We start from the raw sequence: 17,179 nt of genomic DNA on the forward strand, positions 1-17,179 counted from the left end.
GGGTATTTCCCTCCAGCCTCTTTTACATGCTTGGGTGAACACCTGCAGGAAACGTATGCAAAGCCAGGGTTTTGTCACACCACTATGACTGCATAGCAGGGGCAGATGTAGAAGCCACCACTGCAGAGACCTTCCGTGCTCAACCAGCTAAAAGCACGTCCCTCGCCTGTAACTTTAACCCATTGTCCTTCATTTTCCTACCTTGTTGACTGGTTGTGAAAGCATGGGGCAGCAGGGACTTGTTCAAGTCCCTGCTGAATCGATAGTGCCTTACCCCAAAGCCTGGCACACAGCAGTTGCTCAGAAATTGTTGAATAAGGTATTGAAAAAGTGGATCAAGTTGTTGTTACACCTGTTCTTTGCGGCAAAGATTACCCAAAACTCTTTCTGTTTCTTGCCCCGCGGTGTTTAACATTTAAGGAGTAGAGGAAGTCCGAGTGGAGGAACTTCCTACAGAGTTGGATATACACCCACATTACTTGCTAGACACTCCTAGGGGTTGTGAGCAATTTTTGCTGTACTGGAGGCCTAACCTGTGCATTTTGTCACAGCAGATTCAGCCGAGGAGGGTCACGAGACCATGCCTAAAGTTTAAGGGCGGGTGGTTTACATATTTATTAGTTATTATTATTACTATTTTTTTTAGAGCTGCGAACAGCAGTTCAAGTTTATTTTGTGACTCCAGGCAGTGATGGCTTAAAAAGCAGTCGCAAAGTCCAAGGCTTCCAGGGTGTGGAGTGGTGGCTTCTAGGCAGAGAAACGAGCTGAAGCGTGGCCAGGAAGGGGACAGGGAAGGAGACGAGACCGCGGCTCCCCAGCGCCTTCCGCGCCACCTCCAGCGGACATTGGCGGAAGGGACGTGGGCGTGGCCGGCTGTCTGTCGAAAGGACAATAAAGTTTTCAAAGTTTGAAAGCGGGGGAGAAGTCCACGCCCCTCTGGCTGCGGGGCGGCGCGGAGCCGGGGTCCCGCGCGGGATGGGGGTCACGGTGGACGTGCGCCAGGTGTACAAGTACCCCTTCGAGCAGGTGGTCGCCAGCTTCCTCCGAAAGGTACGCCCTCCCCGCCCCCCCCGGCCCGGCGTGTCCTCGCACTGTCCCCCCCCCCGCCCGCGGTCCTGTCGCTGTCCCCTCCCCTCCGCGCGCGTGGACACCCGGCCCCCGGCACGCCCGGCTCCCCACAGCGCGCGGGATGCGCGGGGCTCCTCCGAGCCTCTACCCGGGATGGGGCGAGGCGCCGTGCCGGGCACCACGTCCTCACCCCGCCCCGCCCGAGGGACAGGCGTGGGACTCAGCCTCGCTGGGGTCGCCGCGCTGGCTGGACTGACCTGTCCGTCTGTGTAGAAAAGTGGACGCTGTGGAGCTATCACCCTGATGCATCCAGCGTTATTTACTGCTTCACCACTTTCTATTTATAAAACAGCTGTGGGATTTGGGGTACTTTACTTACCCTCTCTGTGCTTTAGTTTGCTGATCTGTAACATGAGGACAGCAACAGCACCAACTCACAGGGAGGGTTGTAGTGAGGATCCAAAGGAGATGACCAATGTACAGTGCTCTCACGGCGGCTGATGGATAAGTGAGGGTTCTAAAACATTGTTACCGTTTGTAGTACCGCGATTGGAACCCTAATCACAAGTCACTGGCTCTATTTCATTCAAAAGGCTGCTCTGTGGGCGCAAACTAACAGAAAAATGGGAAATTTCTGTGAAAAAGCTAAGGCACTCAGGCCTCAAGGTAGGACCTCTGGACTCTAGTCTAAAACCAGTCTGTCCAGTTAGTTGTCTGAGTGATACTGGTCTTTTTAGAACTCTGTATCTATGGCTATAAAATGAGTGTTGCTAATATGGTGTAATCCCAGCTACTCCGGAGAATCCTGAGTTCGAGACCGCACTGGTCTATATTGCAAGACCCTGTTTATAAAACAAAATCAGAACAGAAGCCTAAGTGGTAGAGTGCTTGCCTAGCATGTGCGAGGCCCCGATACTGGAAGGAAAAATGAGGGTGTTGTATCAGAAGGTCTTTTAAGTTTCTTTCAGTTTCTTTTTTTTTTTTGTGATACTGAGAGTTGAAGTCAGGGTTTTGGGCTTGCTAGGTAGGTGTTCTGCCACTTGGGCCACTTCCTCGGCCCTTTTTGCTTTAGTTATTTTTGGGATAGGGTCTCAAGTTTTTTTCCTCGAATATTCTTGATCCTGTTCCTCTATGCTTCCCACATATCTGGGATGACAAGTGTGTACCACCAGGCCCAGCCATTGGTTGAGATGGGGTATTGCTACCTCCCCCCTCCCCCTCCCAGGGTGGCCTTGAACTATCCTCCCAATCTCCACCTCCAGAGTAACAGGATTACAGATGTGTGCTGCTTTGTCCAACCCAGCTTTCACATTCTTAAACCAGACTTAGGAAGATTGCAGTTAGCCTTGGGCACTGCAATCTGGATAATGAAATGTACGTGCAAGTTGGAAGCCAAATGAAGGGAGACACTGGGAAGATAATAAAGCTTGGCCTCCATCGCAGTAGGGGATCCACGTCACCAATGAGTGGGTAGGGTGCTGGTTAACGTGATCTTGCTCTGGAGACCTTTTAAAGAGGGAATGCCAGTTTACTGATACTGTTCCTTGGTGTACAGTTTCTAGAATGGTGCCTAGAACCTGCTAGGGACTCAGTAAAAACATGATGACTGAATAAGTGAATGAAAGGCTGAGTTATGGGTATGGAGTAGACTGTGCCTTAAGCCAGGATTCTAGACTCAAAAGGAATAGTCAACATACTACTTTTTGTTAAGGCTGAGACTTAGGAGTGTGGGTTCTCTAAGCCACTTGTGGTACTCAGCCTGCTATTGTTATAATGAAATACCTGAGACAATTAATTGTGAAGAGAAAAGATTTACTCTACAGTTTTGGGGTTCCAGTACACAATCAATTGTCCCTGCTGCTTTGGGTCTGTGGTGAGGCAGCACAACACAGTGAGAGTGCATGGTGGAAAAAACCATGTATATTTGAGCCACAGAATAAAAAAAAGAGAATGAGGAGGGGCCTGGGTCCCACAATCACCTTCAAGGGCACACCCCTAATAACCTAAGGACTTCTTATGAAGCCCCACCTCTTAAAGGCTCTACACCCCCACAGTGCCACCCAGGGGACTCAGACTTTCACATATGTTCTTTTGGGGGACATTCGAGATGGGAGCTACAGCAGCACTGCTTTTTTGGAATGCTTTTCTGGATTGTCATGAAGAGGTGATCTCTGCCTTCTCAGAACTCAAGGGACACTTTTCTAGGCCTCACCGATAATCTGTGGGGTCAGAGGTCATGTCTTGTTCTCCCTCAGACTCTAGGCTTTCTCCAGGCACGCCCCACTTTGGCAGAAGCACGTACACAGCACGGCTCTCATTTGTAGCATTCTCAGCACAGGTCAGCTTCAGGGAAATGCTTTTCTTTCACTTTGAAGTTTTTTTTTCTTCATTCTTGTCTTCTGTGTGACAGGCTCCATGCTAGGTGTTTGGAGAACATAGGAGGGCATGACAGACGGACCCTCTCATGGAGCTGATGGTCTCCCGTGGGTGAGACTGACATTAATGTGATGAGGAAATGAGCACAAGCTCCAGTTGCTGATGTACACAAGGAAAACACATGGTGTGTGCCTGAGTGGGGCAGGGACACCTGCTGGAGTCCCAGAGGGGTCTCTAAGGAGGCTTTCCTGGAGATCTGGCACTTGTGCAATGATGGCTGAGGCCTGAAGTTTTCTATGCGCCCCCTCCACCCCGTGTGTGTAGATATGCGTACGCACACATGGTACAGGTACTCTCAATACAGTATTTTTATTTATTTTTTTGTGGTACTGTGGATTGAACCCAGTGCCTCACACATGCTAGGCAAGTACTCTATCACTTGAGCTATGCACCCCATCCCTTTGTTTGTATTTTATTTTTTGAGAGGGTTTTGCTTGCTCACTTTGTTCAGGCTGGCCTTGAACTCACCTGCCTCTGCCTCCTGAGTAGATGGGATTTCAGATCTGTGTGACTATGCCTGGCTTTACAATGCAGTATTATTTTTATTCTTCCCTGCAGCCTCAGAAATCATTATGACTGACTTCTAGTTTACAGTGTGGAGAAACTGAGGTTCAGAGAAGTTTCTGTACCTTTCCCAAGCTCCCTCAGCTAGCAGGTAGGAGAGCCAGAATTCCAACATTTGTGAATCCAAAGCCCACGGCCCTTACAAGCAGGCTGCACTTCCTTGTACATAGTGGACACCCGGTGACTAATGAGAGAGAACAGATGCTCAGAGTCTCCTTTACTGTGCTCTTTCCCATGCTCAGTCTCCTTTGTCCAGTCTCCTCTCCGGGTCTCATCTGAGTGGACACCCTGTGCCTGATATGAATCCAGGGCTTACATGTGTGAGGGTGGGGACGCAAGGGTGCTTCAGTATCTGTTGGTAGGAAGCAAATCACTCTAAAACTTGGTGGCTCAACCCAGTGACAGGCTTTCAATTCTCCCAAGTGTGTGGGTTGACTGAGCTCACGAGGCTGGTGTTTGTGTGCCATGTGGTGTAGATAAGATTGCTTGCATAGCTACAATCAGTTAGGATCTGTTATAATTCTTGTAAGAGTCCCCTTAAAGTGCCCGACACATATAAGAACTAAGGATAGAACTCTGGAAAGCAGGACTGGGGAAACAGGAGGCAAACATTGTAGACTAAGGATCCATTGGTGGGACAGTGTTAACAACAAGGATGGCACTACACTTGGTCCTTTTTAGTCACTCACAGAGTCACGTCTTGGGAGGAGCTATGTGACTATTTATATGGTGTCAACAAGTCATTTGCTATGGGAATTTTACCTTATCTTTTTGTTTATTTGTTTTTGGCTGGTGCTGGGGTTTGAACTCAGGGCCTCATGCTTGCCAGGTAGGTGCTCCACCACTTGAGCTACACCTCCAGCCCCAACCTTATCATAGCTAAAGGCCTAAACTTAAAGTTGGTAGATCTGAATTGCAGCCATTGGGATTTCCCTGTCAGGTTAGGTGCCTGTGAGAAATGATTCTCACCAGGCTGTGCTGTGTCCTTGAGCAAATAGGAAAGGCATCATGGTGGGGATGGGAGGTCTACTCCATGAGCATACAGTACATGGGCTAGTGGAAAGTAAATGAGCTATTTGTGCAAATTAGAAAATGGTGGGCTTTCCTCTAGACGGATGATGTGCTGTGCCCAGCTGGCCTGCTTGAAAGGGAGCCCTTGTACAGTGAGCAACGTGCACAACTGTACAAACAATCCCATCTTCTCACCTGTGAAATGGCAATGGCTTCTACTCCACCTACCTTCTAAGATTGTTGTGAGGGTCAAAAATGTAAGTTTGACAGGCATTTACTTTTTATAAGCACAAGGTTGTAAGAATTATTGTTTTTGGAAAAATATGCTTTTATTTTTCTTTTAGCTTTCTATGTATTTTGTTTTTTTCAAAGGAAAGACCTCAGCAGCAGGGACAATCATCTGAGGATCTAAGAGAAGCATTTAATCTGATTTTGCACAATGGTGTGTTTGAGGTCTCTTTAGATCTGAGGAAGTTCTATTTTAAATAGAATCTACTGATCTCTGGCTTTTGGTATGTCAGGCCTTGCCTTCCAAGTTATAATACACTACTATTTTTAAAGCCTGAGGAATGTTTGTTCCTCTTACACCTGCCTGTTGGATACCACAGGCAAAATATTAGCTACATGCTTTCAAAGATAAGTGGCACCTTGAAAACAAATAATACAATAGTCTTTGTTTGTGGAATACAGTGTTTCTCAATGAACTCTCTTTGGAGGAAGAGGCTGTGAAACCCAAAATGGTTTATTCATCAGATGCTAAAGTGTGCTTCTCGTGAACTACTATGGTGATGCACTTGTCAGCGTGTTTTGGTTTCTTCCTTTGTCTGACTCTTAGTTTTGTAGCTCTCATCACTTACAGCTGTTTCCTTCCTTTTACTTAAAATCATCTACAAAGTGAATGCAAAACTGTATGGATGAATGCAGCAGTGTAGATCTCACTTCTCTGGAGCATGTGTAGAGTTTTTAATGGGCTTGCCTTTTCATGAGCTGGGTACAAAGAGAAATTCTTACATTTCATCTACCTCAAATTTAAAGTCATTTGAAATGACTGAGGTGGGCTGTGGTATTGTCCAGATTTTCTTGTGTATGTCTGAAAGAGGCCAGAGAGGTCAAGGTCTGCTTACCGTAGAGATGCTCGGGTTGACTTGCCCTCTACGCTGTGGGCAGAGTCATTGTGAATAGAGGGTAAGCGCTGTGGGCAGGGATTTTTGTCATTTGTATCCCAAGTATCCAGAAAGGTCCTGGAGCATAGTTAGTGCTCAGCAAATCCTTAATGAATGACGGAGGCACATTCTTTGGGGGTTAGCCTTGTATAATTTCAGGCCGAAGTCTCTACTTGGGAGACTGAGGCAGGAGGATCGCTTGAGCCCAGGAATTTGAGATCAGCCTGGGCAACACAATTAGACCATATGGGAGGGGGGAGTGAGGGAGAGGGAGAGGAGAGGGAGAGAGAGAGAGAAAGAGAGAGGAGAGGAGAAAAGAGGAGGAGGAGAGAAAAACTGATCAAATTCAATGTAGGGCCCAGAAACCTGTCCTTGCTTTGAATATTGTAATAAAACAGACAGATTAAAATAACTTCTTTGCTTCTACCCGTGACCTCAGGTGTTATTTATTCTAGCCGGGAGCCTCATGGGCTGAGTGAAAAGGCTTGAGTGTTTACCCTTAAGCTCATAGAGAGGATTTATGAATGGCGATTTCCACTTAGAGCAGAAGGCGATGGGGTAATTAATGATGTTTCCATTTCTGATCCTGTCTTCTCTCCCTTGCAAAGCTGACACTTATCTACATGTGTGACCATCTCTCCCTGCACAGCTCCACAAATATTTAGGGTGAACATGCATTTCCAAGGTAAATGCTTTGATGAGCCTTTGGCCCAGTGTAACGTCATGGTTGTGTCTGTGTCTCACGTACTGTACTTGTTCTCACTTTTATTTTCCCATCCTTAGTTCTAGAAGGTGAGCTGTGGTGGGAAAGAGACCGCACAGATGAGGAGCAGGGCTCTGATGTCACAGTGGAGTGCTGGCAGCTGTGGGCACCTGGACAGGCCAAATCATTTTTCTGTGCCTCAGTTTCCTTATCTGCAAAGTAAGACTAATAGCAACTATCTCCTGTTATTATTGGGGGAAATAAAATTGGATAATACATGTAATGTATCTAGCTTTATGTTGGGACAAAGTAGGTGCTTTTAAAGTACTTGTTGACATAATAATTTATTATGCTGATTCCTTGAAAATAAAAAGTTAGGCGAAGTAGTCTGCAGAAATCTTTAGTAACTTGGGATAATAAGGGTGAAGGTAAGCACGAATAACGGTCGGTGCACATTTGAATTCAATTATTCAAATGCAATTTAAATAATTTTAAAGTGCACTTAACAACTTATCTAGTGCTAACATAGCTGATGGCACATTGCAGTGGATTGCAAGATAGAAATCAGTCTTGAAAAATTTACATTTTCAAAAGTGTTTATCCATTTTTTTTTTTTTTTGGCAGTATTGGGTTTGGACTCAGGGTCTCATACTTGTTAGGCAAATGCTCTACCACTTGAGCCATGCCCCCACACCCTTTTCGCTGTAGTTGTTTTTCAGATGGAGTCTAACATTTTGCCCTGAACAGCCTCAGACCTTGAGTCTCATACCTAGGCTTCCTGTGTAGCTGGGACCATGGCTTACACCATCATGCCTGGCTTTGAACCTTGATCCTCCTGATCTCTGCCTCCTGAGTAGCTGGGATTATAGTTAGCCATCGTGCTTTAGTACCACAACTGGCCGCTATTCACTGAGTACCTGCTTGTTGCCTGTATTTTATTTTTTGTAAGATTGTTTATTTTAGTTTCCATAATAATTCTTTGAGGTAGGGACTTACTTTTGTTTTATAGCTGAAGAAACTAAAGCTGATCAAAGTCGTAGGCCTAAGATGGTTGCAGATGGACTTTAAGCTCAAGTCTCTTAGACTCTAAAACTCATTCTGTTTTTCACCATTCCTTGTGTATTTTTAAAATTTGATTGTACCTTTTACACTTCTTATATAGAAATATTTTGGCTCACAACACATTGCAAAAAAACAAAGAATTCCTTTTCCCAGTTTTCTGAAACCACAGAATAATTTTTATCTTCTATTTATTTGGTCCTGGGCACTGAATCCAGGGCCTTGTACATGCCAAGTACACATTACCACGAGATGTAACTCCAGCCCTTGATTTTAAACTTGGAAATTAACAATGATATGACACTATTAACTAACTCAGGAACCTTATTCAAGTATTGCCAGTTGTCCACAATATCCTGTCTCTAGTCCAGTATCCAATCCAGGGTCCCAAATTGCTCTGGACTGTCATGCCTCCAGTCTCCTATAGAGTGGGACAGTCCTCAGTTTTTCTTTGTCTTCCTGGATGATGGTATTGTTGAAGACCATTAGTCAGTTATTTTGTAGCCTTCTATTGTATTTTTAAAAGCACTGGGTTCATGTGTACATTTAAAGTTCTTCTGGACTGTAATTATAAACTAACTAAAGACTTCATTATATCATTGCTGATTTTTGAGACTGTTTTTTGTGGTACTGGGGCTTGAACTAAGGCCTTTGTGCTCACTAAGCAGGTGCTCTACTACTTGAGTCACACCTCCAGCCCTTTTTGCTCTGGTTATTTTGAGGATAAGGTCTTGCTTTTTTTTTTTTTTTTTTTTGCCTGGGTTGACCTGGACTGCAATCTTCCTATTTCTTGTTTTCCACTGTAGCTGGGATGACAGGCACGTGTCACCATGCCCAGTTCTTTTTTGTTGAGATTGAGTCAGTTCAGGCTGACTTCAAACCCCAACCCTCCTGATCTCAGCCTCCCAAGTAGCTAGGATTGTAGATGTAAACCAGTGTGCCTGGCTGTGGGACATTTTGGAAGAACGTGGCTGATCTGGTATTGGTTGGTTTTGCTTAGAATCATGGGTCCTCTGGATGTTTACTGCCCTGGCTGCACAGATGGCATCATGGTCTGCGTGTCTTGGCTCATTGTCCTCTGTTCTTTCTGCTCACTATCCTAGTGACATGAAAAATCAAAGAGCAAGCATTCAAAATATGGTTCATCCTTGATCATTGAAAAACTTTTGTTGATAACTCATTTGATCTTAGTCTAAAGTCAACTTTGCTTTTTCTTCTGGGATAGATTATTTTATGGAAATTATAAAAGGGATTCGGCAGCCCATGGTGATGTCTTTGTGTTTCGTTTCAACAGCCCAGTCCCTTTATGTGTACATGTCTGGAAGCAGCCTGGAGAGCAGGTTCCCTTCCAGGTTATGAAGCAAATATGTACATGTTAATGTGCCAGACTTTATTTTAGGTCCTTCCAGTCTTCTTTCAGGCTAGTTCACCTGTTTCCTTGTGCTCTCTTGGATAACCCTATTTAAAAGTCAGTACACAATGACTCCTTTGAGGTCATTGACCCTTTCAAGAGTGGGGGGATGTTTCAAAAGGCAGGCATTGACTTCTGAACTTTTTGGAAAGTTGATATTTTAACAACTCGATTTTCTTAAAGAGTAGGCTGTCTGAATTTTGATTGTTTTCCCCTCAGCAAATAGGTAAATGCAACATCTTTATAAAGCTCCACCTACAAATATATTAAATATTATTCCTATAACTAGATGGACTTAATATCTTGGCCTCTAACTTTCCATAATTGTGTGTTTGTTTTGTATATATTTTCCCCCTGGTAGCATACAGTTTTTGGCTTCTTAACTTTTAATGTGTAAAAAATAAATGAAAGCAGGTATATATGACAACTTTAGGAGAACATAGTTTTTACCTGTGTTAGACTGTTAAATACATCTACCATGCACAATGATTTTTGCAATAGATTGGGATTTGCAATTGTCTCGGGAATGGAAAAGGAGTTAGATTACTTTTTCTGTAAAGAAAGTAAGTTCACAAGTAAGATCAGAATGAAGTCAAATGTACCTTGAAAAAAATCCTTTAACTCACCCATAAAAGACAGTGTGCTATGGGCTTATCTGCAGCCTCTTAGGGTAATTCCTGGGCATGCTGCAGTATGAGCCATTGAGATAGATTCAAGGAAGACAAGAGCTCTCAGCAGAAACCTGGATCATCAAACCCCTTTGCTTCCGGGAGGGTCTCTAGTTATTATGGAGTGGGGACTGGAGAATCCCAGCCTGACCCTGCTTGTCTGCAGGATTCACACCAATAGATTCTTAAAGCCTCCATATCTTAATACTTGTTAATAGACGTCCTTGTTTTGGGGGAGGAGTAAATGGGATCAGGTACAAGGCAGCCTCTGTGTAATACACACCCTGTATGGACCACCTGTGATTGGTTAGCTCCTGATCTGCTTGATCAGTTCCACGGTCAAATGGTGTTTGAAAGATGTCCAAAAGCACCTGGCCATCTGTTTCCTGTTTTTTTCAGGTTGGTGTTCCTACTGGCCATCTTCAATGAGCAGCCTTCCTCCTCTTCCCTCTATGGGGCTTTAAATAAAATTGGTGAATTAAAACTTGAATATTCAAGTTACCACAAGATGGCATCGTATCATTTCAGTAATGCCAGGTAGGGAGAGCCTCAGTTCAGTACATCTTTAAATTTTTAAAAAAAGTAAAAATATGTGCCATTCCCATCATGGTATTTAGCTCTTATAAACAAACCCCTAGTTTCCTTTTACCATTCTTTTGTGGAAACTTGAGGCTCATGTCTATTCAGCTCCAAAAGTAGTTGTGTGGGTGACTTGAATTTTGCAAATAATTATTTACTACAGTGAATAGTTCCTGGTCTCTTGTGTTCAGCAAATAAGATTTACAGTTTATTTTTTATTATAAGCATTGTCCAATAGGTGACCCTAAAGTATTTTATATGTTCTCCTTCAGGATTTTCTGTCTGTCATCCCTCGGTCTGAATTGTTTTCTCCTCAGCAGATCTGACATATTTATTTATTATTTGTTTCCCTAACAAACATATCAACTGGGTTAGAGGCTACCATTTTGTTTCGTCACTATAGCCTCAGTGTCTGGAACAGTATCTGGTATGCTATGTACTAAAAAAACTGAAATAAAGGAGGCTAGAGGCATGCTTCAAGTAGTAGAATACTTGCTTAGCAAATGTGAGGCCCTGAGTTCAAACCCAGTACCACCACCACCAAAAAAAAAAAAAAAAAAAGACATCCAAAAACCCAAAAAAACTCAAATTAAGAATAACTAGAGAGTTTTCACTACTATTTAAATCAATGTCTTCTGTCTTAATAAGTAAATATTAAAATTATGTATAAGTTTGAAGTATTTGAGGTTATCATCTTCAAGAATTTCACTGACACCTTAGTGAAATAATCAGAACTTAAAACTTTTATAATTCTACTTCTTTGGTGATTATATTTCCAACCTCTCTCATGATTTAGTTTAGTAATCTTCCTACAACTTATAGTTGATGTGTAATATTCAATCTGGATGCATTTATGGATATACAATGAACAAACTGGAATGTAGTAAACAGTCATTTTACATTAATGTTCAAATGATAATTTACACACCTGTACACAGGAGTCAGGGGAGCTGTGCAGGTCTGTGGTGTCTCCCTTCAAGGGCACTGTGTCAGTGAAAGTCTCCTCTGCTGCGAAACAGAATAGCTGACTTGGCCATTTGAGGCCATGTATCTCGAAGGGCTGAACTCCAAGAAAGTAGTTATCGTAATTTTTAGTCCTTCTTTCTAGCCCTAAAATGAATGAGTAAGTGAGTGAATGAATGAATAAGTGTTTTAATACATTTTTGAAAACTAGGGTTTTCATTAGTTACCACCAATTAGTTACCAATGGAGGCATGAGTGAGGTTTGTCAACAGGAATGTGATGAGGTACTGAGGCTGCTGAAGTGTGAGCCACTGCTCTGGAAGGAAGGCTTCTTGAGGTCTATAGTCCAAATCATTCATTCATTCAGCAAATAGTTATTGAGTGCTTACTATGGGCCAGACAGTGGTGGTTGGTGGAGATATTAGAAGTAACTGAAATAAGCAATATCCCTGCCCCTCAGAGCTGATACTCTAATCAAGTATCTATTTGGGCCACAGATATCTTTAAGAATATGTGAAACTGATGGGTCCTCTTCCCTAAAAATCAGTCAGCTGAACTCTTACACACATACACACACACAAACACGTATGCACGCACACACACAAACATGGGCTGTCTCTGACTGCTGTTGGTTGAGGGGGACCCACACCTACAGTTTTCTGTTCCATTTTCCAGGATTAATGAGTCAAAAAGCTCAAGCCCTTCAGGTGAGGGGTCCCTCTTCTTCCACCCTCAGTCTGTCTGCTGCTCTTGGCTCCTGTTAGCCACCTTATCAGGATATCCTGGATGAGACGTCTCACTTATTTCCTGTTCAGGTTTCGTAAGATGATGAAGCAAAAATCCTGGAGGTGGGGGGAGCCCCAGGTTGCTCGTCAGGCTCCCATCAGCAGTCACCTAATTGCATGGATTCGAGAAAGTCACTTCTGCTCTCTCTGAATCTTACCTGAATCGTGGAAACAGTTGGGTTGGAGTAACTCTGAGGTGATTTTATGGTATGTTGGAGAGCAGGCTTTGGGGGAAGACTGAAAGTATCTGAGAGTACAGTGCATTATTCCAGATACATTATTCATTTACTTTATCCAACTTCTTTCTCTCATTCTTTTTTGAGACAGGGTCTTACTATGTAGTCTAGGCTGGCTTTGAACTTGGAATCCTCTTGTTCTTGCCTCCCAAGTGCTGGATCTACAGTGTCTACCATGGAGTCTGACTGATGCCTTATTTCTCATCTATGAAATGGAAAAAATAGCATACTTGTATGAAATGGTTTTGAGAACCAACAGAAAATGTTTTAAATTGCCCAGGACAAAAATGGTAGCTACTACCAACCTTGTCACATTTAAATTGTCTTTAGGAGATTAAAATCAACAAATTACTGAGCACCTGTTATATGCCTGGCATACTATCCTTCTATGGCTATTCTCCTGAGATGGTAACCGAGCCACCAGGCAGTGGTATAGGACAGTGATGAAGGAATTCTCTCTGTGTTTAACAGACCTGGTTTAGTTCCCTGGCTCCATTAGGAGCTGCTGGGTGATTCTTAAGCAATCCAATCTTCACTCAGTTACCATTTTTGAAAAACAGTATAAAGGAAGTGTTAAATTTAGATATAATCGGGCAATTAAACCATTTAGCACAGTGTCTGGCACAGATAACATTCTTCATTTATGTTAGGCTTGTTCAATATTAATGGTGGTATTATTTATTAATTAGCTTAACCTCATTCCTCCTTTCTACTCAGGCTAAGTTGGATCTAAAGAAGTTTCCTCTGATTTCATACAAGTCCGGACATCTCACTTACCTAGGCCCAACTGGTAAAATTAAGATTCTTGAGTTAAAACTGGCCTTTACTTAGATATTTCTTGACAAGTATTTACCATTCCTGTGAAATAACTGTAGTTCCTACTAACTAATCCACTTTGGTAAAAGATGAATGGTAATTCTTCTTTATGTGTTTTCATTTAGTACCCCAACCCCATGGATAAAAATGTCATCTCTGTAAAAATCGTGGAGGAAAAGAAAGGTAAGTCCTCTGAACACCCCTCCACCTCAGTGGTGATTATTATGTGACACTGACTGTAAAGATGTGTGTGGATCTCTGTGTGTCCTAATATGTCTTTCTAAATTAATAGTTGATGACAAAACTATACTACATATAATTGCAACAGGTAGCATTTGGGGTACTTAATATGTGCCAGACACTCTTACTTTTATTAGCTCATTTTATCTCCAGAACAATGTTTGAGGTAAATATTACAATTATTCCTATTTAATGAATGAGGAAACCAAAGTACTGAAAGGCTAAATAACTTGCCCAAGGTCACAGTATATCCCTTTCATATATATATATATATATATATATATATATATATATATATATATATAAATAATTTTATAGATGGACAAATTTAATAGCATATAGGTGAAATGTGATCATAAAGTGGTTAGACTAAGAAGTCATAACTGTACTTTGTCCAGTTATGACTTATACTGCTTGTTTTAGCTTTGTTGGACTATAGCCACACCCATTTATTGATACATTATATATGACTACTTCCTTTCTGTAATAGCAGAGCTAAGTGTTTGCATCAGAGACCTGATGGCCCACAAAATCTAACTTATTTGCCATCTAGCCCATTTCAGGAGATGTTTACTGACCCCTGAGCCAGAGCATTAGAGTCTCTGCTGTTCTTTGCCTCCTTATCCCCGGAGGAAGCATTGTCATGGTCAGTATTTGAACTTGAGGAGTGGGCAGTGCAAGAAGCTATGACAGTGCACATAATCCAGGCCTAAACCTTTGGAGACACCCAGGTCCTAATCTAACATGGACTTTAGCCTTATAGAAATCACAGGATGCTGTTGTTTGTTACATAACTCTGAAGTCCCTCTGTGCTTTGTAAACACAAAGCTGTCTTTTTTTGTGAGGGTATTTTCTGTACTTCTATAACTATATAAACGTATTTTAAAAAACATTTTCCTGTCTACCTGCACTCAGATAGGGAGAAACTTGTTGTTTGTCATGAGACAAATCTGATTTCGAGTCCTGATTTTGTTCCTACCCTCATGACCTACCTGTTTGGAGGTCAGGTTCTTCATCTTCTACATGGGAAAAGAGTCCTGATTTTAGGTTGCTGTGAGGATCAAATGGAAGGCAGCATGGATATCCTAAAGTGGAATGTTGGTTATAATGTCTGTCCTTTGGGGCATCTTTGTCTCTAGGGGTGGGTAATCCATTTTAAATACGTGTGTTGTAAACATTGGATGCGATGGCCAAAGGGACTGTCGATGGGTGGAGGATTCCCATCCTGTTAACAGTTTCTGGGCAGCAGAGTGTTTGCAACAAGAGTTGAGACTGCAGTAGCCAGAGCTTTGAGAAGCCCGGTAGTAGTATGATTGAGGCACAGTAATTCACAGAGCAAATGTCAGCACTTCAAAATTTATCTGTATCTTTGTCTCTGTCTCACTTTTTTCTTAACTCACATTTATTGTGTGGTGTGGTGTGTGTGTGTGTGTGTGTTTAAACTGCAATGGTTCTGTTATGGAAACTTCTTTCCAGAATAGAATGCTTCTGATCCCAGGGGTTCTACTCTATGAGAGAAGATTGTGGCTAAATATAATTAATTAGTTACAGGTCCAAATTTTATAGCCAGAAATCTGTGTTTGACAGTGTGGTAGAGAAAGTGGCAGAGTCAGATTCTCCTGTTACTGTTAAAACATTCCCTTTGTTGGAGTTGAGTAGGAGGCTCATTGGTTTCTGTAATTGGAGCATTGGTATTGATTGTTCAAAGTAATGGACAATTTGTGATCCTTTTACTCTTGCTCTCAGCATGTGCATTGTGGGTAGATTTTTTCCCTTATATCTTAATCATTGATACAGAACATCTGTGACTTGGTCCAGAAAAATGGTCAAGAAAATTGAGTTTTGAGTTAAACATTTTCTCTGGGAATTCTACATATAGAAAATTGAGATTGACTTTAAGACAAGAATACATTCCTTCAGCTAATTTTTTTCAGTATGAAATTTTCCTTTTCTAGATGAATCAACAGGAATCATCTATAGAAAGAGAATTGCAATTTGTCGGAATGTGGTTCCAGAAATTTTAAGGAAGGTAAATTCATTTCAAAACTTAATCATAGTGTGTGTAACATTGAGTAATTTTTAATAATCATGGAAAGAGACAGCATTTTCTGACATAAAGGTGAGCTGGACCTCTGCATTTCTCCTTTCCTAGCTCCTTAGGAGAAGAAAGCTCTTTCGTAGCCAGCCTCACTTTTGGCAGAGGCCACTGGAGATAGCTGGGTCTTCTCTGTCTCTTCTGTGAAGATGTCTTGATGAACATAAAGGTATTCCATGATTATTTTAAAGACACTTTCTGCATTTTTGCATGAAGTGACTGTCTTTTCTAGTCTGTTCATGGACTCTTAGGTAAGGTTGATTACAAGTGGAAAGATTGTAGATATTAGTCTCTTTTTTGGTAAGGAAGTAAAAGCTTCAGTTTCTAACTCTCTATCAAGAAATGATAGTTATTTCTGAGAACATAATGTTCTTAATGCTGTGTGTAAGTCATTTTGGGTGTGTTTCTGTAAAATAATATTGTTAATGGTAAAATTTCCATAATAGCAAATTGTTTTCTGCCTTTGATTCCCTTAAGCACTCTGGTGATTCTTTGTTGGAAAAAGGTGAGTGAAAACATTTCATTGCATTTCTTGAACCATAGAGAGATTGTTGACAGGGGTCTTTTTAGAATTATTAGGAAGTAATAGGGGAGCATCATGCTAGGCACTTTCAAAATTGTCCCAGATGGTTGTTTCAACCTGGAAGAGATTCTGCCTGTGATGTAGAATTTAGCTTCGCACATGCTGATAAGCTTGCAAATTAAATTGCTGTGCTGTACCTAGGAAAAATGGCTGCTTCCATTACTTCCTTATTGTGGATTAAAAGACTCTGCCACATTCTTCCCAGGAAGAAAGCTAATATGACAATGAAAATGAACTTTCTTTTATTTTTTCAGATGGTAAAATGTGCTGTATTGTAGCGGAAAATTATTACTGGCTTTTTCCACAGAGTTCATACCCTGCCTCTGCCCTATATACACACTTTGAATCTATTATTTAAAAAGGCATTCAACTTTGTCTTGTATCTCAATTCTTAAATAATTTAAGAGTATGCCTCCAACTTGTACAATTCTGCCTTTGTAGTTTTCTGTGTCTTCTCCACCTAGGAACGCATACATTTCTAGACATTGAACAGAGTTTAAAATGAAGGAAATATTTTACCTGGTACCATCCTGCATGTGAGCCTGTAAGTGGGACCGATTAGAATCCATCAATTTAAGATGGCTATAACCAGTCCTAGAGGAGACACGAAGGAGGCTGATAATTCGCTTAGTGTTCAGTAGTTAGGGAAATCAGGCCAGCGTAAATCCTGACCATGCGCATGTTCTCTCCAGCACTTAGTAAGGTCATGGTAGTTTGGTTATCACGGACTCAAGGCCACTGGTGAGCCTTTATCCGTATGTTAGGATCTCTTGTCCTCAATATTATCCAAGACTGAAAG

The 17,179-nt window shown here is 42.0% G+C and overlaps 1 protein-coding gene across 7 annotated transcripts in view; it reads left to right on the forward strand.

The window, feature by feature from the left end:
* Window positions 1–715: 715 nt before the first annotated feature.
* Prelid2 (PRELI domain containing 2) overlaps window positions 716–17,179 on the forward strand; it is a 99,473-nt gene continuing 83,009 nt past the window's right edge. Inside the window, exons 1-6 of one of the 7 annotated variants that reach the window (XM_074076739.1) lie at window positions 896–1,050; window positions 7,026–7,164; window positions 12,441–12,617; window positions 13,364–13,436; window positions 13,588–13,645; window positions 15,658–15,731. In XM_074076739.1, coding sequence (XP_073932840.1) covers window positions 13,600–13,645; window positions 15,658–15,731 — 120 coding nt within the window. In that variant the 5' untranslated portion in view covers window positions 896–1,050; window positions 7,026–7,164; window positions 12,441–12,617; window positions 13,364–13,436; window positions 13,588–13,599. Of the gene's footprint in view, window positions 1,051–7,025; window positions 7,165–12,440; window positions 12,618–13,363; window positions 13,437–13,587; window positions 13,646–15,657; window positions 15,732–17,179 lie in introns of all 7 variants that reach the window. The other 6 variants (XM_074076741.1, XM_074076740.1, XM_074076743.1 and 3 more) reach the window with 6 other exon arrangements.

This window comes from Castor canadensis, chromosome 6, assembly GCF_047511655.1.
Source record: "Castor canadensis chromosome 6, mCasCan1.hap1v2, whole genome shotgun sequence".
Taxonomy (NCBI): Eukaryota; Metazoa; Chordata; class Mammalia; order Rodentia; family Castoridae; genus Castor; species Castor canadensis.